General features: G+C 42.7%; 1 protein-coding gene across 2 annotated transcripts in view; it reads left to right on the forward strand.

The window, feature by feature from the left end:
• NAA16 (N-alpha-acetyltransferase 16, NatA auxiliary subunit) overlaps positions 1 to 22,979 on the forward strand; it is a 62,912-nt gene that overhangs the window by 8,551 nt on the left and 31,382 nt on the right. Inside the window, exons 2-9 of one of the 2 annotated variants that reach the window (XM_077483174.1) lie at positions 626 to 729; positions 2,738 to 2,822; positions 4,979 to 5,083; positions 10,158 to 10,315; positions 13,054 to 13,188; positions 15,957 to 16,110; positions 19,274 to 19,393; positions 21,575 to 21,670. In XM_077483174.1, coding sequence (XP_077339300.1) covers positions 2,786 to 2,822; positions 4,979 to 5,083; positions 10,158 to 10,315; positions 13,054 to 13,188; positions 15,957 to 16,110; positions 19,274 to 19,393; positions 21,575 to 21,670 — 805 coding nt within the window. In that variant the 5' untranslated portion in view covers positions 626 to 729; positions 2,738 to 2,785. The remainder of the gene's footprint in view (positions 1 to 625; positions 730 to 2,737; positions 2,823 to 4,978; positions 5,084 to 10,157; positions 10,316 to 13,053; positions 13,189 to 15,956; positions 16,111 to 19,273; positions 19,394 to 21,574; positions 21,671 to 22,979) is intronic. The other variant, XM_077483173.1, reaches the window with a different exon arrangement.

Genomic DNA, 22,979 nt, shown 5'->3' on the forward strand with positions numbered 1-22,979 from the left:
AAACTTTTATCAAATTAATGAAATTCTAAATGTGAATGTGGTTTTCATTCCAGGAAATTCCATTGATTGCAAAGTTGAATGTTAAAAACAAACTGAATTTTAAAGTACTTTTGTAAAGCACTTGTCAAGTCTCTGATGACGTTATTGCATGTACTGACGAGACTTTTATTTTTTTATGAGCATTTGCAACAAACACCTATCAATGTACCGCTAGCTTTAGAATGTCTGTTCAGTTTAAAATGCTTTAATATCCCCCCCGCTTCATTCGCTGTCAGATACCTGTCACTTTGACAGAAAGTAAGGTGGGTCTTCCCAAATGGGACACTGTTAAAATTAGAAAAAACCTCACCAATTTTCTATCTCTTCCTCTTCCTACATACGCAAAACAAAAAAAGTTTATGTTGCTGTTTGTGAGATTTCCTTTCACTTCTTCTCTGACACCTGTTTCCTCCCAATTCTTGTGCTGACAGCTGTCATATAGAGAGGAAGTGAGAGGAGACTGCAATGAACACTCCACACCCTTCATCCTTTTGTCAAAAACTTTAAAAAACACTTTGGCTGGTTGTTGGCTTTAAAGAAGTCATCTCACTAGACTTCTAAAACGTATTATTATTTATTCCTTTAGGGGATCAGGTGCATGTAGCCTTTGGTCCAGCTGGAATCCGTCCTGCCAGGGCAGCGCTAATATTTCATTGATGAAAGTAAAAGAACAGTCATCTTAGGGGACAGGTACAGATTCTCAGACCTCTCTCCTAACAACTCTGTGCAGGTCCTCAGACTTCTTACCTCTCTGTACAGCTCCTGGGACCTTTCACCCCTCTACTCTGTACAGCTCCTGGGACCTTTCACCCCTCTACTCTGTACAGCTCCTCGGACCTTTCACCCCTCTACTCTGTACAGCTCCTCGGACCTTACACCCCTCTACTCTGTACAGCTCCTGGGACCTTTCACCCCTCTACTCTGTACAGCTCCTCGGACCTTTCACCCCTCTACTCTGTACAGCTCCTCGGACCTTTCACCCCTCTACTCTGTACAGCTCCTCGGACCTTTCACCCCTCTACTCTGTACAGCTCCTCGGACCTTTCACCCCTCTACTCTGTACAGCTCCTCGGACCTTTCACCCCTCTACTCTGTACAGCTCCTGGGACCTTTCACCCCTCTACTCTGTACAGCTCCTCGCACCTTTCACCCCTCTTATCTGTACAGCTCCTCGCACCTTTCACCCCTCTACTCTGTACAGCTCCTTGCACCTTTCACCCCTCTACTCTGTAAAGCTCCTTGCACCTTTCACCCCTCTACTCTGTACAGCTCCTTGCACCTTTCACCCCTCTACTCTGTACAGCTCCTCGCACCTTTCACCCCTCTACTCTGTACAGCTCCTCGCACCTTTCACCCCTCTACTCTGTACAGCTCCTCGCACCTTTCACCCCTCTACTCTGTACAGCTCCTCGCACCTTTCACCCCTCTACTCTGTACAGCTCCTCGCACCTTTCACCCCTCTACTCTGTACAGCTCCTCGCACCTTTCACCCCTCTACTCTGTACAGCTCCTCGCACCTTTCACCCCTCTACTCTGTACAGCTCCTCGCACCTTTCACCCCTCTACTCTGTACAGCTCCTCGCACCTTTCACCCCTCTACTCTGTACAGCTCCTCGGACCTTTCACCCCTCTACTCTGTACAGCTCCTCGCACCTTTCACCCCTCTACTCTGTACAGCTCCTCGCACCTTTCACCCCTCTACTCTGTACAGCTCCTCGCACCTTTCACCCCTCTACTCTGTACAGCTCCTCGCAACCTTTCACCCCTCTACTCTGTACTGCTCCTCGGACCTTTCACCCCTCTACTCTGTACAGCTTCTGGGACCTTTCACCCCTCTACTCTGTACAGCTCCTCGGACCTTTCACCCCTCTACTCTGTACAGCTCCTCGGACCTTTCAGCCCACTATAGGGGTGCACTGAATGGAAATTTTGGTGCTCAAGCTACAGGATGCACTTTTGCGAAAACCGAAAATGACAGTTTAAAAAAAATATATATATATAAAAAATTGTATTTGACTTTTTAATTAATATCATAAATTTAAATTGATATGAATTTATTGTTGCCCATTATTGGCACCTTTTAGTGCAAGAAAAGCTCAGGAAAAATGCAGTCCGCAGTCTCTAACCATCTCTTGTATCATGTCTGCAATCTCTAACCATCTCTTGTATCATGTCTGCAATCTTTATTAAACCCCCTGCTAATAGTATTAGCAAAAGTTCAATTTTGGTGCACTTCTAGCAGACATGATACAGGAGATGGTCAGAGACTGCAGACATGATACAAGAGATCGATGCAGTCTGCCTGTGCCCGCGATCTTCCGCTGTGTCACAGAGCTGGAATTGAATTGCCCGGGCCGTAGTAACAATGTCCTGCCTCCTGTGATCACGTCACACTGATTCAGTGTCCCGGCATTGGATCAGTGTGCGGTCTGTCACAGGAGATGGGACATTGTTGCTGCAGCTGCCCCAGATAATTTAGCTCCCTGACACAGGGAGATCACTTCTCTGCAACACCCCAAACCTCTCATCAAATTCTACAGTATACAGCTCATCAAAATTCTGTGAGGCAGTATAGCATGGCACGATGAGGGACCAGAAAAATATCTCGGTACAATTTTAAAATGTTTTTGATTTTATAATTTTATATTATTATTTGCTTGAAATAACAAAAGACATTTTTCTTTTTTCTTTTTTGTAGAAATGCTATGAACAAAAGCAATATAAAAATGGGCTTAAATTTTGTAAGATGATCTTGTCCAACCCAAAGTTTGCTGAACATGGAGGTAAGATTTTGTGGAGGTAGAGCAAACTGTGGGGTTGATTTACTAAAACTGGAGAGTAAAAAATCTGGGGCATTAAGCTTCCAATTTTTTTTTGTCAAAGCTTAATTGAGCAAACTGAAGTTCGAAGCGGATTGGGTACTATGCACAACTGCACCAGATGTGCACTCCAGTTTGAGTAGATCATCCCCTGTGTTTCTCATGCGGTCATTTTCTTCATGGTATTTCCTCATAGATGTTATTACTAGATGTACAAGCACACATGGGCGCTGAGTAGAATAATAACATTGCTTTTACTAGGGCTCATACACAGTATCAAAACCAGGCACCGGGAGGTACAGGTACGGCGTGCTGGCCAACTACCAGCAGCCCTGGTAAAATCAATGACAAGCTGAAATATGCAGTGACTGTACTGTTATGTGTGGATCTGAAGTTTAGGAATGCATGCTCCAAACGTGGAATTTCTGCACCTCTTGAATTTTTTAGGTATAGTGGACAGGGATTAGACCACCTGTCAGTTTTTATTGTTGTCTGTGCACCCATTAGGAAGATTTACTCTCTCTTTATTTGTCCTGTGTACAATTATCATTGAAAGTTAAAGAAAAGAAAATCCCCCATTTTGGATTGTCCCTAGAAAAGTAACAGAGGGTAAATCTTCCAATAGGGATACTAGTTCTGGTGATCTGGTGGTCCCCAAAAGTTTCCCTTAATTGGCAGGGATTTCCTCTCACTTCCTGTTTGGCTGTTGGACTGGAAGTGAAGGGAAATCTCCATAATGGGACACAGATTGCAAAACAAAAAGCTGACACGGGTTATGATCCTCCCTTGCTCTAATCAAAATGGAGAAAAATGCGTTTTGCCTATCGTTCTACTTTAACTACTTCTAAAGAAATGAAAACCCTTTCCTCATCCGTCTAGAAATAATATGATGAAACAGCAGTTTCTAACAGAAAAAGATAGATATTCACTCAGATGGGATTACTTTATTTTATTTTTTTTTCAACAAAAATTAGTCACCGGGGCACAGTTACTTGATACATTTTATATACATTTTTTTGAATTTTATTGATGCATTCTTCATTTGATCAAATAAACATTTGTTCTTGTAAAAGTGTTACTAAACCCAGTAATAAGAAAATTGATAATCTGCGCACAACCACCAAACAATCCCCCCACAGTTTATAATTCCTTTTAATGTAAAAAAAAAAATGCCACTATATACCTTTTTTTTGGATGAAACTGCACAGTTTCTTCAGTGTTGAGAGTTCAGGAGGTGGAGATTTTCTCACTGCAGCCTGTATACATGCCCACATGTGTGATGCCAATATCATGTGACCTGGCTGTTTCTGAGAGCAAGTAAAAACAAGGAACTGTTTTCTGCAACATAAAAGACACAACTGAGCATGTGCAGGTTGGCTACCTTGCCTGTTCCTTCCAGTGTAGACATTGCAGGATGGGGGGATCTGTGCATACAGGATAAAACAGCCTTTTTACACAATGCAGAGGATTAGCCCCCAAAGTTCCACAGTGAGTATAATGCTGCGTACACGCTATCGGAATTCTGGCCAGAAAAAGACTGATGAGAGCTTTTCATCGGAAAATGCTTCATCAGAATTTAGCTGTCTGAATTTCTGCCAGCCAAAAATTGATAGCCTGTTCTCAATTTTCAAGACAGGAAAAACTTTCTATCGGAAATTCCGATCTTGTGTATGCATTTCCAACACGCCAAAAATCACGCATGCTCAGATTCAACTATGAGACGGAAGCTACTGGCTTTTGAACTTCCTTGTTCTAGTCCCGCCAAACGTGTTGTACGTCACTGCATTCTAAACTATTGGAATTTGGTGTGACTGTGTGTAGGCAAGGCAGCTTGAGCGGAGTTCCGTCAGGAAAACCATCAGAGCTTTTGCCGACTAGAATTCCGATCATGTGTACACAGCTTAACAAGCGTGCTATTCTGCATATACAGACTGATTTGACTGTTGTGGGTTTAGTAACACTTTTAATGTTTTTTGTAAATTATTGTAATATAAAAAGCATCCAAATGGATGCTTGTTGGAAATTCATGTAGCTAAGCCTAATAAAAGCTAATCTAGGGTCAAATGGTTATATTAATAAATGATCTAGTATCTAACTAGGAGCTCTTAATTTTATTATAGAAACATTGGCTATGAAAGGACTGACACTGAACTGCCTGGGAAAGAAAGAAGATGCCTATGAATTTGTACGAAAAGGTCTACGCAATGATGTTAAAAGTCATGTCTGTATCCTTTGCATGGTATTTTAAGGGACGTTTTTATAACTGGTAGTACATGAAGGTAAATGAAAAAGCTGGGCGTTAATTGGTAGTTACCTGGTGATAAAATATACAAATGTATCAATTAAAAAGACATTTATTCATTTAGAAAGGACAAACACACAGAAAAAACTGGGCAGGCAAAAGCCCATAAATATATCAAATCACATGTACACAATGGGTGGTCAAACATAACATCAAATATGTTATGTTATATTGAGCTTGCCAACATGTTTCACAGCACATAGGCCGGTTCTTCAGGGCTTTATTCCATGAGTGGCTCCACAAGTCTCTAGACAATTCATCAGGTGTGTTCAAGCTAAGGGGAGACCGTCAATGCACTGTCTTGCTGGTATCAGACATATATATAGAACCCATTGTTAGCACAAATCGACTAGTGTGTCTACTCAAATCTGAGTATAACGGGTTACTCAGGACCAGACCAATGGTCATACAATCCTTTCACAGTTTGAATAACACCAGATGGTTCCACAAGCAAGGATCTCCTCCAAGGCAAAAGGGTTTGCATGGCCCCTGAGCAGAGATGGAGAGGGGGTATGTATGTAAAGAGCCCAACATGGTGTACTATTATCAGCCTTTTATCTGGGGACTGGACTTCCCCTATGAGTGGAGGCTGTGGAACTTGATCCTAGCTCAGTGGAGACACTGGGTTTGTAATGTGGGCAAAAAGAAACCGCGCAAAAAAAAAATATAACTCAATTGAGTGTATGTGAGACATAAAAACATATATAAGCAGCAGCATGAAGTGGGATACACACAAGGAATAAAAAAGTCTCTATCGATCAATTCAAAACATATAAAAGTCCATATTAAATCACTATAGCCTCTTGATGTCACCAAAATGTGATTAACACAAACCAGGAGAGTGCCCAACCATCGTAATGTTAACTGGCTCACCAGATGGCAGTCATAAACGGCGGGTGGCTATAACCCAGCTGCAGCCTTTAGCTTGCAGATGTCAAAACCGGTTCCAGCAGACTGGATCATGCAAGTCTCTCCCTCTCCCCATCTATGGAGTCTGTCTTTGCTCGGGTAAATACTCCGGGGAAAAAAAGAAGACTGACCATAGCGTAATACAGCCTATGATATTTTGCCGGCCGGCACAAACAAACTGAGCCCGTCCTCCTAGTAAGATTGCGTGGTGACGTCAGTACGGGCCTTCCTGCAGACACTTTTCATCATACGTGATGTTTTCAATGGGGAACAGGAAACGTAATGACTCGCCACCTTGTATAAAGAGACAAGCCTTGTTCTGAGTTTCTATAATCTTAAACCCCATATTTCAACTTCTTTTTGATGGTGGGTCCTTAAGGGACTATGGGGAGTCTTTAATGTAATATCCCTTGAGGGGGCACCTTATGCGCCTCACTATGCTGCTCTTATGAAGTCCTAGCCTTGTAGATCTCGGAAACGTACAAATAAAAAATGTTTTTACTTCTACTATCAAGGGATAGTTCTAGCTACAGACTCTGACACAGTTTGAATGCACTGTGTATGGCTCAAAGACCCAACTGATAGAGATTTTATGTTGTTCTCTGTTGGAAGGCTAGGCCCCCAAGCTCCTACAGTATGAGGAGTGCTGGGAAATTACCTCTCTGAATTCACAAATCGAGAGGCTTGGGGCAGAACTGGTGTGCCATGTCCTACTGTTCCATAAATGCCTCGGCTATAGAATCCAAATTTAAAGTACTTGCATTCACATATAGTACCCTGAAGATAGGCAAATTTCAGTCCATCAGTGTCAGGATAATGCTTTAGGGCTGCCAAACCCAGGGTACCTTTTTTCACATATGGTTAACTTGGCCTCGAATTAGGTGATTTTTGGAGCAGGGTATACCAGATGGTCCGCATTATTTTGGGGAGTGGCATTCTGACGAATGCTAAAGAGTCCCTACTAAGCAGGGTACTGTACAAACGCCCAGTTTCACCTCCTTGCTTTCCTTTTTATGATGGTAAAACAGATTCTAGCCAAAGCTTGGTGGTTCTTCCTTTTTGTGGATGTCTCTGATTCTTCTGCCCTTTTTTTGTATTTTGTAATTTATTGCGGTATTAAATTGTAGATACAAAACTGAGCCTCTAGGCATACCCCAGCTCAAAGTAATTAAAATTTAAAATAAAAAAACAACAGAAACCACCAGTAATAAAAGAACAACCAGTGCTCAGTACCTGCGTAACGGAGAATCACATAGTAGAGTAATTGATTCTGCTTCCAGACTTCAAATTCAGGAGCCAAAAGGGGATCCACCCATTCCCTCTATTCACAAATCGTTGCCTTGGAAGTATATAAACATGTAGCCATGAGAAAACTCAGCCCATAGATAGAAAAGTAGCCCCTTATTGCTCACTGGGCAATGATAACACAATTTAATGTGGTTGTATAATCATTTTTGGGACTTTTACCTACAGGAAAGCCTATAATAAGACTTGCCTGTAGGTAAAAAAAAATCTCCTAAACCTGTACGGTTTAGGAGATCTTCCCCTCGCAATGCGCCGCTGACTGCAACGGCGCATGCTCACAGGGGATTCTCGGCTGAAAGTCCGGCAGACGCCGGACCCTGCCGGAAGAAATCTCCTGCCCGCATGCGCGGGAGTGACGATATCGCGGCTCTGGCCACTCACAGCGCCGGAGCCGCAATACCCGGAAAAAACGCAGAGGGAACATGGCAGCTCCCTCGGCGTGGATCGGGCCAGATGTCGGGGCCTCATTCTAAGGTAAGTATTTCATAATGAGCTAGTATGCAGTGCATTTTGCCACGATTTTGCCACGATTTTACCACGATTTAGCGACGGTTTACTGCGTTTGCGTCTAGAAGCATTTAGTTAAGATAACATCATAGACCCTCCCCAAGCTCAAAAAAACAGTATTATTAACTATTTCAGCCATTTTGTGAGACCAGAGTGAGTAGCAGCAGCTGTGAGAGCAGCAGTGTACATGTATTTAGCGTGTCACTTGCCACGTCACCTGCGACAAGTTGTGGATTGTCCACTTGCCACGTCACTTGCCATATCACTTGCCATGTCACTTGCCACAAGTTGTGGATTGTCCACTTGTCACTTCACCTGCCACGTCCCTGCCGCAAGTTGTGGATTGTCCACTTGCCACATCACTTGCCACCTGCCATGTCACTTGCCACAAGTTGTGGATTGTCCACTTGCAATTGCAATTGTTTAAAATAATTTTTTTTATGTTTTTTCATCATTTGCCATCATTTTTGAGATTTTTAATGTAAAATAAAATAGGGCACCTTTTAAAAACGCTTCTAAACGAAAACACAGCAAAACGCGGTACCGGCATTTTGGCGCATTTGGTGTCTGAAACGTGGAAAACGTTTGCGTCTGAGCCCATTTTTTTACTTCTGGAAAAACGAGGTTAAACCCAACTGCATAAAAACGTAAAAAAACTAGACTATGTACATGGACACATAGGATAAAATTGAATGAGTTCAGGGGCAGTTGAAAAAAGTGTCCAACTGCCTCTGAACTCACGTTTAACAGCGTCTCGTGTGCATGGGGCTTAAGAAAATCACTAAACGTTGATAATGATTACATAGATAAATTATAAATAAAGGCTTATTATTATTATTTATATATTTAAATTTTTTTGTATGGAGAGGTGGTGGACCCTCTTGTCAGTTTTAATTACCTTCTATGCCCCTGTTAAGGAGATTCACCTTCTCTATTTGTCCTGTTTACTATTATCCTTGGAAGTGAAAAAAGGAAAACCCAAATTTTGCGTTGTCTCCAGAAAATTTAGAGAAGAGAAAATTTTCAACACTAGGGACACTAGTTCTGGTGACCTGGTGGTCCTCAAGGAATTCCCTTCGTTTGCAGGAATTTCCTCTCGCTTCCTGTTTGGCTATTGGACAGGAAGTGAAGGGAAATCTTCGCAATGCGACATATGGTAAAAAAATAAAATAAAAAATCTGACAGAGGTTATACACCTCTCTTACTCCCTTATAGTTTTGCCTATAGTTCTACTTTAAAGTGGAGCTCCAGGTAAAAATAAATATTTTTTCAAAATAGCAATAATTTTAACTCTAATAATTAGTATCCTATTCCCACAGTGCTGCTTGCTCTGTACTGATAGTTTAATTCATGTCGGAAACTACACACATTGCTTTTTTTACATCGCTGTGATTAGGATTTTTGGCTAGGGATGAAAGGAGGGTGAATCCTATGATCTTTCACTGTACTAGAACTTGAACTATCAGTCACAGAGCAAGACAGAGAGTACTGTGTGTAGTTTCCAGCATAAATGCTGTTATTTCTAGAGAGTAGCTGTGGGCATAGGATACGAATCGTTAGAGTTTGTCTATTTCCATTGTTTTGATAAATAAAAAAAAATTTAAAAATTCTTTCATCAATCTATTCATCCTTTTTTTTTACTAATGGTACTGTTCAGATATGCAGATAAATAATTTACAGGTAAATTTGTGCTTGGCCAAGTACGCTTTTCATTTAGATTGCCATAATCACTAGGGCCAAACTGTGCAGGCTTGTTTCTGTCATCTCTATTCTTGCATTACTGCTATACAAAATAAAGATGGCTCTCGGGGCAATTCATTGCTTCACCATTAAAGTGACAACGACTTTAAACTACAGGCAAGTCTATATTTGGGCTTACCTGTCGCTGCACTGGATATCTCCTAAAATTACACGGTTTAGGAGATATCCCTGTATTTGCATGTGCCAACGTCATCGGCACATGCACACTTAAGCCAACTGAAGCAATGGCACGTATTTGCCGATGCTTCAGTTAGCCTGTGCTGCTCCTGCACACATGAGCAGGAGTGACGTCATCGGAAATAAGTCCACGGGGAGATGTCGGCCTCCAGAGTGGTGAAGAAGCACAGCTGCGGGTGCTTCGATCTCGGGTAAGTCATAATGACCTAGTATGCTATGCATACTAGCTCATATCTTTTATCTTGCAGTTTTTTTTGTATAGGCTAAAGCTGGTTTACAACCACTTTAAATGAATAGTGTGCAATGGTTTTTCATCTGTTTTCCTCAACATTAGACAGGTTGGCATGTGTATGGCCTCCTTCAGAGGTCTGACAAGAAGTACGACGAAGCAATCAAGTGTTATAGAAATGCACTTAAGTTGGACAAGGACAATTTGCAGATACTTCGGGACCTCTCATTATTACAGATACAGATGAGAGACTTGGAGGGGTATCGGGTATGTATGTCTGCATTTTTATCTTTCTCAATTTCTAGAACTACTAAATGAAATGTGAAATGCTTATATTTTCTTTCTTATGTAATTCTATTATACCGTATATACTCGAGTATAGGCCGACCCGAGTATAAGCCGAGGCCCCCAATTTACCCCCAAAAAACTGGGAAACCTATTGACTCGTGTATAAGCCGAGGGTGAGATATGCCTGTCCATCCCTGTGTGTGTGTCCATCCATCCATCCATCCCTGTGTGTGTGTGTGTCCATCCATCCCTGTGTGTGTGTGTGTCCATCCATCCATCCATCCCTGTGTGTGTGTCCATCCATCCATCCATCCCTGTGTGTGTGTGTGTCCATCCATCCATCCATCCCTGTGTGTGTGTCCATCCATCCATCCCTGTGTGTGTGTGTGTGTGTGTCCATCCGTGTGTGTGTGTGTGTCCATCCGTGTGTGTGTGTGGCCTTGTGTGTCCAGCCTACCTGTGTCCCGAGCCTCCGTCCGGTCCCGAGCCTCCGTCCGGTCCCGTCCCGAGACTCCGTCCGGTCCCGTCCCGTCCCGAGACTCCGTCCGGTCCCGTCCCGAGCCGAGCCTCCGTCCGGTCCCGTCCCAGGATCACCGCTCTTCGTCGGCGCCCATTCCCCTGTTCAAATGCCGCGCCTCCCTGTCTGTGATAGGCGGAACACAATTTCCCAGCAGTCTGTGTTCCGCCTATCATGGACATCCTCTCATCCTCGTCCGTAGTACGAGGATGAGACGATGTCCGTGATAGGCGGAACACAGGCTGCTGGGAAATTCAGTGTTCCGCCTATCATAGGCGAAGGCGGAGCCGGAGGCGCGGCTTTTGAATTATAGAATGGCCGCTGTCTGTCTGCTCGACACGCTGATCGAGCAGGCAGACAGCGATGACTCGAGTATAAGCCGAGGGGGGCACTTTCAGCCTCAAAAAAGAGGCTGAAAATCTCGGCTTATACTCGAGTATATACGGTACTTCTAATATAATTGGTTATAAGGCTGTTGTTTTGCCTACAGAGCCAAACGTCTAAGTAGATGCCACAAAGCATTTACAGACGGGCATTAAAGAGTGTGTGACAATTTGAAATTGGAAAATCCCAATGATGATTTGTTCCCAGACTTGAAATATAAACGAATAGCTTGTGTCAGCAAAATCCCTTCTTCAAATATGGGACTAGTGTAGTATTTACTTTCTCCAACACTCCTGAGACAATAAGTGGGGGTGGACAATACACTTAAGGGAAGAAGGGGGACAGAGGTTTATGTTGGGTTGTCCATTATTCAAGCTAGGAGTCTCCTGTCTTCCTCCTGGAGTATGCTACATGCCCCAAAACACTGTATCCTTTGTGCCACAGGATGTAAATCCCGCACAGACACTATACAACCTGGGTTTTTGCTGATGGAAAAAAAATGATATATATATATTATCTTTAAAGGGTAAGAAAAGTCTGTAAGGTGAACTTACACAGGACCCTTCCTCACAGCCCGGGATATAAAAATGGATTTAGCTGTTAAGCCCGGGAGCTGCACTCCCACACTGACCAATCAAAACAGCCAAAGACCGGAACCCAGGGAGGGGATCCTGGGGAGGGCACTCGTGGGCATCAGACTGTTGGAACGTGCCTTTACTTCCACGTTGAGTGAAAGCTGCATGTGAAAACAATCAGTAGACCCATAGATCTATGAAACAAAAGTTCTATGCATACAGTAATCTGTCTTGCGAGGATGGAGTTTGGACCTGCCTTCTATTTCTTGAGCCTCTCTGTCCCTTCAGTGCAGTGGGAGACCTAACTGACATATATGGATAATTGGGCCAAGCTAAGTCAAGACTAAGTCCCCCGTTCATTTTGATATTGTTTCAACTGAAGGTAGCACCTCCCCGCCGTCTTTTTATTTTTTTATTTTTTTCTCAGCATATGATCTATTTGCATTGCCCAGCTTTTGACTTGTTTTAATTTCAGTTGGCTATAAAACGATCAAAACCATCATGCTGCATTGGTGTGCAATCTGTTAAAACAAAACTTCATCCAAATATAAATTCTTTTTTTTTTTTTTTTTTTTTTTTATATGAAGAATAAGTAGAAGGTTTTTTTACTTTGCTTTAAAATCTAGCTCAGAAATGTGACCTTTCTCTTGGCAGTCCTCTCTCTGCTTCCATTACTGTTTCTTTCTGTGTTTTGGGATCCTATTTGAAAAATATTGGGGCTTGTGGAGTCCAGCAAAGCATCAATAGAAGGTGGCCAGTGGGAAGTTCTCAGTGGGGTTCCTCACTTGGCGTGTCCCCAGACCACATAATATTGCTCTGTTAATGCCTGGTAGAATTTTGTTTGATTTGGGTAGTTTATTTTAAGGGCAATACTTTTATTTTATTTTTTTTATTATTTATTTTTTTGCCATCTGTGTCTCATCAGGGAGATTTTCCTTCACTTTCTGTCCCATAGCCAAAACAAAAAGTGAGAGGCAGTCCCTACAAAGTGAGGAAAACCTTTACTTGTTGGGTGTCCCCATTTGAAGATTTAATTTATATTGCTGTCTGGGGACAACCCACAAACAAGACAAATAGAAAGTGTGAATACCCCTTCACTCTATCCAAAAAAATAAAAAAATAATTGCATAATATGTTTACTAAATATATCCTTTAGCAATTGAGGAATGTGGGCACGCTATTGATATAGACATTTTGTTATACAAGTATCCAGCATGTTGTAAATGTTTTTTTTGTAATAGGAAACCAGATATCAACTCCTTCAGTTGCGGCCAATGCAGAGAGCATCATGGATTGGCTATGCCATAGCATATCATTTATTGAAAGACTACGAAATGGCCTTAAAATTGCTTGAGGAATTCAGGAAGACTCAGCAGGTACAGCACTAATTTAAACTTTTTATAGCTGTCGGATTTCCTACCCTTAGGGTTTTTGTATTTAAAGTCAACTTGTTTTCATAAATTGGCATTCGTAGATAGCTGGCACCTACAATTGGCTGTAGGTTGTCTTAAATATTTTATAGCGTGTCCTGGTTGTTTTTTGCAATGCTGCGGCATACTTTAGTGGGTGGTTAGAATTATGGAGTACCTGGGATTTTGGAGAAACTTAGGAATGCTACACAGATATACATATATTTGCAGTAAAACATTAATAGGGTTTATGAAGCCATTCGTCTAAGTCTATGGCAGACCCTCTATTAGAGCCTGACATAGCACACTGTGGAAAGCATTTTTAAAAGGAACAGTGTAGATACAGATTTATTTATTTATTTATTTTCAGCAGTCTCCAGGCCGTTCATGTGACTCGCGGGCGCTTTCCAGCTCCGATGCATTGCTTCTGCAGGAGGGGACATGATTACCCTCTGACGTCAGCCGGGAAGATCATGTGGCCGCTTGGCTACACATGTAGTAGCCCTGTCTCGTAAATCCAAAGCAGCCGTGAGTCACGTGACCGGCCTGAAGACAGCTGAAAATCGGTATTTACACTTCTCGTTTTTTTAAAATGCTTTACACATTGTGGTATGCCTACTTCTAATAGAGGGGCTGGCAGTGACAAATGTAGGTTGTGTGTTTTTTTTTTTTTCTTCGTTTTTTTTCGTTTTTTTTTTCAATAATAGCGGGGGGTGGGGGACTGAGCAGAGGTAGGAAGGAGGGGGTGAGGGGAGAGCTGAGAGCAGACAGCGTATGACGGGTGGACGTACTCTAACCACGGTGGTCATGGCTCAGCAGTAGAGCTGCAGGATTCTGGCTAAAATGAGAATCACAATTTTTTTTTTTAGCTTGGAAGATAGATCACGATTCTCGTGGCCTAACCTCATCTTTCACATTTAAAATAAAATAAATTGTGCTAACTTTACTGTTTCGTTTTTTTTTTTGTTTTGTTCATTGAAGTGTATTTTTTCCCAAAAAATTGCGTTTGAAAGACCGCTGGGCAAATACAGTGTGGCATAAAATATTGCAGCAATTGAGATTTTATTCCCTAGGGTCTCTGCTAAAATATAATGTTTGGGGGTTCCAGGTAATTTTCTAGCAAAAAATATTGATTTTAACTTAAGAAACAAGTGTCAGAAAAAGATTTAGAGTGGTTAAACTTCCTCCATTTACATGTTAAAAACTTGGCAGGCTGCCCAGATGTTTTCTTTTGACAGCTGAGTGAGCAGATAAGTCTCTCCACTTGTTATATGAAAGAATCAGCAAACTCTGCAATAGAGATGTCAGGGTGGTTGAATCAAGATCACAATTTTTTAACAATTGTGCAGCTCTACTCAGCAGCCATGATTTTCGTGGTCAGTATAGAGAGGGCATACAGGAAGTGGCAAGTTCAGGGAGGTTTTTTTTTTTTTTTACAGTTTAGAGGGTGGCAGATTACACAGCACAAGCACTGTGCTGTTTAATCTGCTTTAAGAGAGCAGAATATGGTTTGTTAATAAAAAATAAATAAATAAAAAAAATATTATATATATATATATATATATATATATATATATATATATATATATATATATATATATATATATATATATATATATATTTTAACCACTTCAATACTGGACATTTAGACCCCTTCCTGCCCAAGCCAGCTTTCAGCGCTGTAGCAATTTGAATGACAATTGTGTGGTTATACAACACTGTACCCAAACAAATTTTTTTATCCTTTTGTTCCTACAAATAGAGCTTTGTTTGGTGGTATTTGATTACCTCTGCAGTTCTTATTTTTTGCGTAAATAAGTACATTACCTTCAGTGACGGGCACTGATATGGCTGCACTGATGATGGGCACTCATAGGTGGCACTGGGTACTTATGGGTGGCATTGCTGGGCATCGCTTATGTAATTTGTTACATAATGGTGCCAGTCAGTGCGCCCTTTGTGGGCACAGATTGGGCATTCATTTGCACATGTGGATAGCCATGGGGTACATACCTGGCCATCCACATGTTGCCCCCCTTCCCTGATGGTCCTGGCGACTTCCCTGTTGGTCCAGTGTGGGCATCCGAGGGGGGGGTGCGCTGATAAACAATCAGCACAGGACCCCCCCCCCCCCCCCGTTAGGAGAGCCGCCGATTGCTTCTCCTCTACTCACATCTGTCAGACGCAAGTGAGGAAAAGCCGATCAACAGCTTTTCCTGTTTACATTGTGATCAGTCGTGATTGGACATGGCTGATCATGTGGTAGAGAGCCTCCGTCGGAGGCTCTTTACAAAGATCGGTGTAGCGGGCGCGTGGCAGCGGTTATCCTGAAGGACATCGCATAATGCCAGTCAGGATAACTGAACCTTCTCCGGGCCGTCGTTTTGCTATAGGCCAGGCAGGAAGTGGTTAAAGAAGATTGGCAGAATATTATTATAGTGAAATCCTTTAATACAACAATTTAAGCACTTTTTTTGATAGATACTTAAAAACTGATTAATTTTTGTTGTTTGTTTTCTGATTAAATACATGAGTTTTGTTTTGAAAATGGGTCTATCATTTATGTATATTGCTTATTGTAAAAATAAAATCCTGTTCACATAATAAAGAAGACTGCAGAGATAAAATCAGTGTCTAGTTTATTTGATAAAATGTAATTTTCGGTACATTATATTATTGTTTTTTCAGTACATTTTATTGCCAGGCCAGTTTAAATTCTTATGATGTACTTGCAGGTACCTCCAAATAAGATTGACTATGAATATAGTGAGCTAATCCTGTACCAGAATCAGGTAATGAGGGAAGCCAGTCTCTTTCAAGAGTCCCTGGATCATATTGAAGCCTATGAGAAGCAAATATGTGACAAGCTTCAGATAGAGGAGATTAAAGGTAAATTGTTGGTCTCCCTGTCCTGTTCATGAAAGGAGATTATGGGCACCTCACGTGTTGTGCTGGACAGTTTAGTTGGAGAAGAATATTTTTCAAATATTATCAATAGTAATTGTTAGCCAGAGGCGTAACTTGAAGCTTGTGGGCCCCGATGCAAAAATTGACCTGGCCCCCCTCCCCCCCCAATACCACCTGCCGCTTCCACTGTGCATGTGTATACACCCACCGCACGCCAAGATACTCAAAGTGGCTTAAGAGTTTTGAGTCCCCAGAGTTCCTCCTTACATCAGAGGACAGGGATCACCGCTGACAGGTCACTTGGCAAAGCTCCTTTCCCATCCCAGCACTGTATACAGCTCCTCCCCCCCACTCTACACAGGGCTGAAATCACATTTACACACGGTCTGTCAGCCACGATCTTCACTATGTGCCTACTGCAAATACACTGCTGTTTCGACCAGAGAATGGCAATGATCAGGTCAGAACGGCAACATAAAAGACAGATACACCATCTGTCTTTTATGTTGCCGTTCTGACCTGATCGTTGCCATTCTCTGGTCGAAACAGCAGTGTATTTGCAGTAGGCACATATACCCTGTGCAGAGTGTGGCTAACTGGCTGTGTTGTAAATGAATGTTATTTCAGCCTTGCGGAGGAGGAGCAGTGTAGAGTGCTGTAATGGGAAAGGAGCTCAGCAGCCTGGCATAGCATCCAGGGCAGGGGGGAGGGGGGTTAGGGGGCTTTTGGGGGGGGGGGGCAAAGCCATTTGTCACAAAATCTGGAGTCTGCAGCCCCTCAGGAGGTATTAGGGGATTTTTTTTAGCAATTTGTGAAGGTTTCTCTGTCCGTGTTGGCAGGTGTCGGGGTGAAGGTCACCTCTCAGAGGTGCGTGTCTTTTCCTCAGTTGTCAGGGAAGTGGGCTAAGCAGATATCCCCGGGTTGGGGGGACAGAGAATCCCAGCTGGTGACTAGGAGACACTGAGTGGTGTCTTACATCATTAGTGACAGTGGTTTCATTGTGGCTACAGGATGCCACTCTCCTCCTCTTGCCTTGCTGAGCTTGGTTACCATTCCATTTGTCAGCACACAGCACAGACACTTCCCCATCCTGGGCTGTTCTCACCCCATGCTCCTCTCCATTCAGGAAATGTCTCGCAGCTTCTCCCCAGCCAATGAGAACGAAGGGGTGTAGACTGTGGAAGGCAAATTGGAAGCCCAGTACTGGAGCGAGGCTCTGGGGCCCTAGGGCAGATCGGAGCTGGACTTTGTGAAGGATATGACAGGGAGCCTGCATGGGCCCCCTGGAGTTAGGTGCGGGGGTGTGATTGTGACCCAGAGAACCCTTATGCTACGCCCATGTTGGTAGCATTTCCCCCAGGCTACAGTAGATTTTTCAGAGCTTGCATGGAACCCCCCACAGTACTCTCTCTCCTTCAATGAGATCTATTTCTAGAGCAGGAGCTGCTGTAAATAGAAACCACAGATCAGCAGGAGTGGCTAGGTCCCTGCTCACAATATGTGATGCAGCTGTGCCTTGGTTGAGTGTTCCACTGCTGATTTCTCTTACGGCTCTACTCATCAGGTTATGTGAAGGAAGGGAGATGGTAGCTGAAGGCTTCCAGCTGCCAGTGACGAGAATTACATGTACTCTTCTTTAGCTGCCTCCTGGGGTGTTCAAGTCCGATATCCCATGAGACATCATACTCCCAGACAGTGGCTAAAGGAGGGCAGACCTGGCATTGCATCATCAGGGGGTCACCTGCAAAAACCTAGAAGAAAGAGTTAGGTCTCAATGGCATAAGGAAAGAAGAAGGCGGTGCTGGACCCAGCGTGTGTCAGTGAGTCACAAGAGGACAATGTTGGATTCACTGTTATTTTACTATAACCCAGCGAAAAAGGTAAACCGGATTAAAAAAACTAAATTAACCCCAGGGGGCAAGGCAGGGGATGTAAAGTTCCTCCCTTAAACTACATTGAGCACTGTTTGGGGACATTGGATTGTCCCTCTCCACTATCTATCCCCTTGTGTTGTAGTTAGACATTGAACAGGTAATCTTCTATCTTCTCTCTGTAAAGGGAAAAGCTTTTTGGAGGTCCAGCAGATGACATCCACAGGTCCAGTTTGCCTCCACACTGTTTTTGCTTTATTATAGCAACTCAAGAAGGTTCAGTTATGGTAGAGCCAGATGTGAAAGATGCCACTGTTATTCTGAGAATAGTACCAATGTTATTCTGGAAATAAGGGCAGTACTGATTTTTAAATCTAACTTCTTCTTTAACTTTAGGTTGGGTTCACACTATTGTGACTTTGATACGGGTTTATCCTCATCCAATTCGCATAGCAGGAGATTGTGACCTGCTCTCTATGAAGCCTGTTTACACATCTCCGCAGTGGCTCCAGTGTGAATTGCATAGGAGCCCTATGCATCTTTTAGTTCATTTCAGGTCCAAATTCAGCCAAAAATTCGGGCTGAAATCCGTTCCTCGGTGTGAACCCAGCCTTAAGGAAACCTCTACTAAGAAGATTTTAAAACTGCTAGTGATGGCTTTTCTTCTGAGAATACCAATTCCCATACTGTCTTTCTGATCCAGTGGCTTCATTTCTTTCTCAGTCACTAAGGCAGCCCATAGATGAGTTTGGTGGGTGGGTTGAACAAAAACAACTGTCTCGATTTCTCCACACACTCGGATGTGAAATGGGGGAATCCTCCCTGTTGATCGGCAGATCAGCTTCTGGACCAGCTTTTTGCCTATACATGGATATTTCGATCCATGTATGGCTGGATTTACTCAAAACATAGATACAGAGTAGACACGTGCCGCAGACACTCGTAAACCACTCGGAGCCTCTTGGATGCACTCGGGAACGGAGTGTTTCAGAGTGGGTCCGAGTGTATCCGAGTGTTCCCCTCGCTCCCCACGCAACCTCTGGCCAAATGCGGTACTGCACCCCACAGAGGCTTGGATCCTGCTTGTTTTGCCAGACAATGCTCGCAAACAGAGTCAGGATTTAAAAAAAAAAAAATAGGTCGTATTGCAAAGCGCTCGTTAACCACGTTACTCACAATATGAGATATTACTGTATACGGATTTGTTTAAAATTCAAGTCGTGTTTTATAATTTTATGCCTGAATTTTTGTTTTGGACATTTATTTTTTTAAAGGGGAAGTATTGTTAAATCTAGGAAGATTAAAAGAAGCTGCTGAAGTCTATAGAGAACTTATTGACCGTAATCCCGAAAACTGGAAATACTATGAAAATCTGGAGAAAGCATTGAAACCTGGTAAGACGCACAGTCCTTTAAACAATGGAATGTTGTTGAAAGTTATCAGTGTATAAAAGGTGCTTTGGGTTAACTCAAGCTGTATGTATATTTTATTCTAAAATAACGTTTTAGGTTTTAGTTTTTCCGCAAATGTATAAATAGATACTTTATTATAGACCATGCATAAAACCAACTTAAGACAAAAATTGCCCAAATACAAAAAATTAACCCAATCTCTATTCATAAACGGTGCATTGTTAAAAAAAAAAATATATATATATATATATATATATATATATATATATATATATATATATATATATATATATATATATATATATATATATATATATATATATATATATATATACACACACACACAGGCAGTGCACTGCGAGAACAGAGGTTTAAAGAGGTTGTAAACCTCCATTGGTAAGATGTACCTATAGGTACTGTAAATATCCCCTAAACGTGTGCCGTTTAGGGGATATTTGCTGTACACTGCACTAATGTCATTGGCACATGCGCTGTGAAGAAGCGGCCGCTCGTGCCGTGACCGGTGGCTCCCGTGTGACTGTGGCATCACTGGCTAGTCACAGAGCTGGAGTCCGTGGCCCCGGAAGGAAGAGAGGTGAACATGGATGCGGCTTGCAGCGGGGACAGGACAGGTTTTGTTTGCAGGAACGTGTCACATAATGTTCTAGTATACTAGCACATTATGCTTTTAATTTGCAGGGGGGAAAAAGAAGTAAAACCCATTAAGGTTTATTTTCTCTTTAAGTAATACTGAAATCTAAGGCCTCTTTAAGAAAGCTAAGGCCTCTTTAAAGTGGTTGTAAACCCTTACATACCACTTTGACCTAAAGGTAAGCCTAGATTAAGGCTTACCTGTAGGTCCAAGAAATATCTCTTAAACCTACACGGTTTAGGAGATATTTGCCAAAAGACAGGCACCTCTGTCTACGGCGATATGCCGCGAGTGGCGGCTCCCGTGCGCATGCGCGGAAGTGACATCATCGCGGCTCTGTCGAATGACAGCGCTGGAGCAGCGAGACCCACCAAGAAGATGGAGGCTCCGTACACAAGGGGACAGCGGTGACTTCGCTGGCTCCTGTGTCAGGTAAGTGACGCATAATTGACTACTATGCGATGCATAGTAGTAAATTATGCTTTACCTTTGCAGGGAATCAAAGAGGAAGTAAACTGATCAGGGTTTACTTCCTCTTTAAGTAATGCTGAAAGATAAAGCCACAACATACAGTATTATTAAACAGCAAATATTGTATTTATACTTTTACATATACTTTTGATTGGACTCAAGCACATGAGTCCTCAACCACAGAGCCATTTTTTCATGCAAAAATTAACTATTTGTCCATTTTACATTCATTTTTAGTTTGATTCTTTTTTTTAACAAAAAGAAAAATTAGTCTTTGATCCGTTCCAAAAAACATATGTTGACAGAAGTATATGTAAACGGATGTAAATGGATGATTACCCATTTACATACGTTTTTCCATAGAGATGCATTGATATACATTTTTCATCCGTCCAGTGGATGACAAAAACGGACAAACGGTCTACATGTGTGAAGAAGACCTTACAGGCATCCTTGACATTAGATTAAAATGAAAAGAGCCCCCCTCTAAATGACCTTTCTCTGTTTAGTGGTAGGGGCAAGTATGCACCTGATCCTGGCTTAGTGAGTTCTAGACCTTGTACAAGCATGACGGGGGAAAGTTGAGACTTTTTAGTCTTCACTGGTGGCATGTGTATTCCAGGTCCATGATAGTAAAGTCAGGAGTGTCAGCCCTGGAGCCTGCAACTTGTAACAACAAATCGGCTTCCATATTTCTATTCTCACCGAAATCTATTTGGGCATATTTGGTCCATGTACTCGGGACAGACGGAAATCGAACACACGTTCAGAAGGCTTATCTGTTATAAGCAGCGATTATCGCAGTACATTTATTTACAGGGAATCTTTACACTAAGCAAACATATGGGGTGGATGCTTCAGACTGAGCATTTTAGGAGGTTTACTCTGAGGCCTGTCTACACCTTGCTAAATAGATAGATCTGGGAAAACCAAAGATAGATTTTAGTAATATTTGATTGCATTAGTGCATGCAGGTTTAAAACAAGAAGTTTTCTGTAGCTTGGCCATACCACAAGATAACTGTATTTCTTTTATTGTAGCTACTGTTGAAGAACGGCTTAAAATCTATGATGATCTTGGCAAAAAATACCCACGGGCAGTTTCACCAAGAAGACTAACATTAAATTTTATTACAGGTGAAGTATCAGGGTTATGTCATTAAATGGCCAAGTGTTTGTTGTATGGGGGGGTGTCACCGTTTGTGAATATAAAAATATTTGCTTTAGGATCCTTCAAAAAGAAACTGAGCTTTTCTTTGAGAATGCACATTTTAAACATACTTTTATTCCATTTGTGAGTGGATAAAACTGATCGAGCTTCTAAGCCATATTCATTAGCAGGCATCCACTCTGTCATCTTCTTTGTCCTAATTCATTTATTCTTCACTGGCATACTATTTGCTATTAGCTTATGAAGCAAAATGCTACAGTTACTCTATGCTCCATACCGGACCACCTTAGGGATTCTGTAGTAGCTACAAATCTATCTGTAGCAGTTTGTAATTTTGGCTAAGATCAAGTGTAGTATCTGTTCTTATCAGTTACCAATAGGTGGCGCTTGCTTCCGTCCCTGTTCTACGGCGAGGTGGAGCAGGGGTGGCGGTTGCTATGCAAAGCCTGTTGATGTAAAGGTGACCCGGAGCGGTTCGTAGCCGAATGGGAAGCCTTCTGATGGGGATGGAGAACCACTGGCCAGCGCCAGGGGAGGGGACCCTGGCCTTCTGGCTTGGATTGTGGCAGCTTTAGCTCCAGTCAGTTTTTTGAGAGGGAACGTTTGTTCTCCTGTTCCAGCAGGGGGGCGGCCTGTACCTTCCGAATGTAATTAGGTAAGGAGTGATGGGAGTGAGGGTTTGACCTGATGGCAAAGGGTCTCACCAAGCTCCTGGATCTCCATGCCTTTCTGGCTGGGGTGGGGGCTGTCGTGGTCTGGGCTTGGGGGTCGGGGATGCTTCTGTTGGAAAGCCCATGGTGATGTGCCCCTGGAGTGACAGTCCAGGGGTGCCTTATACTCACTGTGCTATGCACTTTGATATTCGGCACCTAGATCACGTCACCATTAACACACTTTTTCACACCTGCCTCTAGGGCCCGGCCTTTTGGCTAGGACCAGAGGAATTTTTGATTCCTGGCCGGAGGGCCTGTTAATTGTATTGCACAATGGCCACCTTTTTCACTCTCCTCTCCACTATCCCTTCCTCACTTATTATTTATTTTATTTTTGTGTGTTTGTCACGTTTGTCACTGCACGTGTGATGAGTAGGGTGTCAGTCCTCGGACCTATCCTGAAAGTCTTTGGGAGGGCGGACATAGGCCTTCTGGCTTGGTCCAACCTCCATTGGGGGGCCTACCTTCGTGGAAGCCCCATAGTACCTAGGAGGTTCTGTTTCGGCAGTCCTCCCAGGGAAAGGAGGTTGTCTGGCTTCGGCTAGACGACCACAGATGAGTC

Source organism: Lithobates pipiens, unplaced genomic scaffold (assembly GCF_037356315.1).
Source record: "Lithobates pipiens isolate NorthernLeopardFrog02 unplaced genomic scaffold, aLitPip1_a1.2 Scaffold_16, whole genome shotgun sequence".
Classification (NCBI taxonomy): Eukaryota; Metazoa; Chordata; class Amphibia; order Anura; family Ranidae; genus Lithobates; species Lithobates pipiens.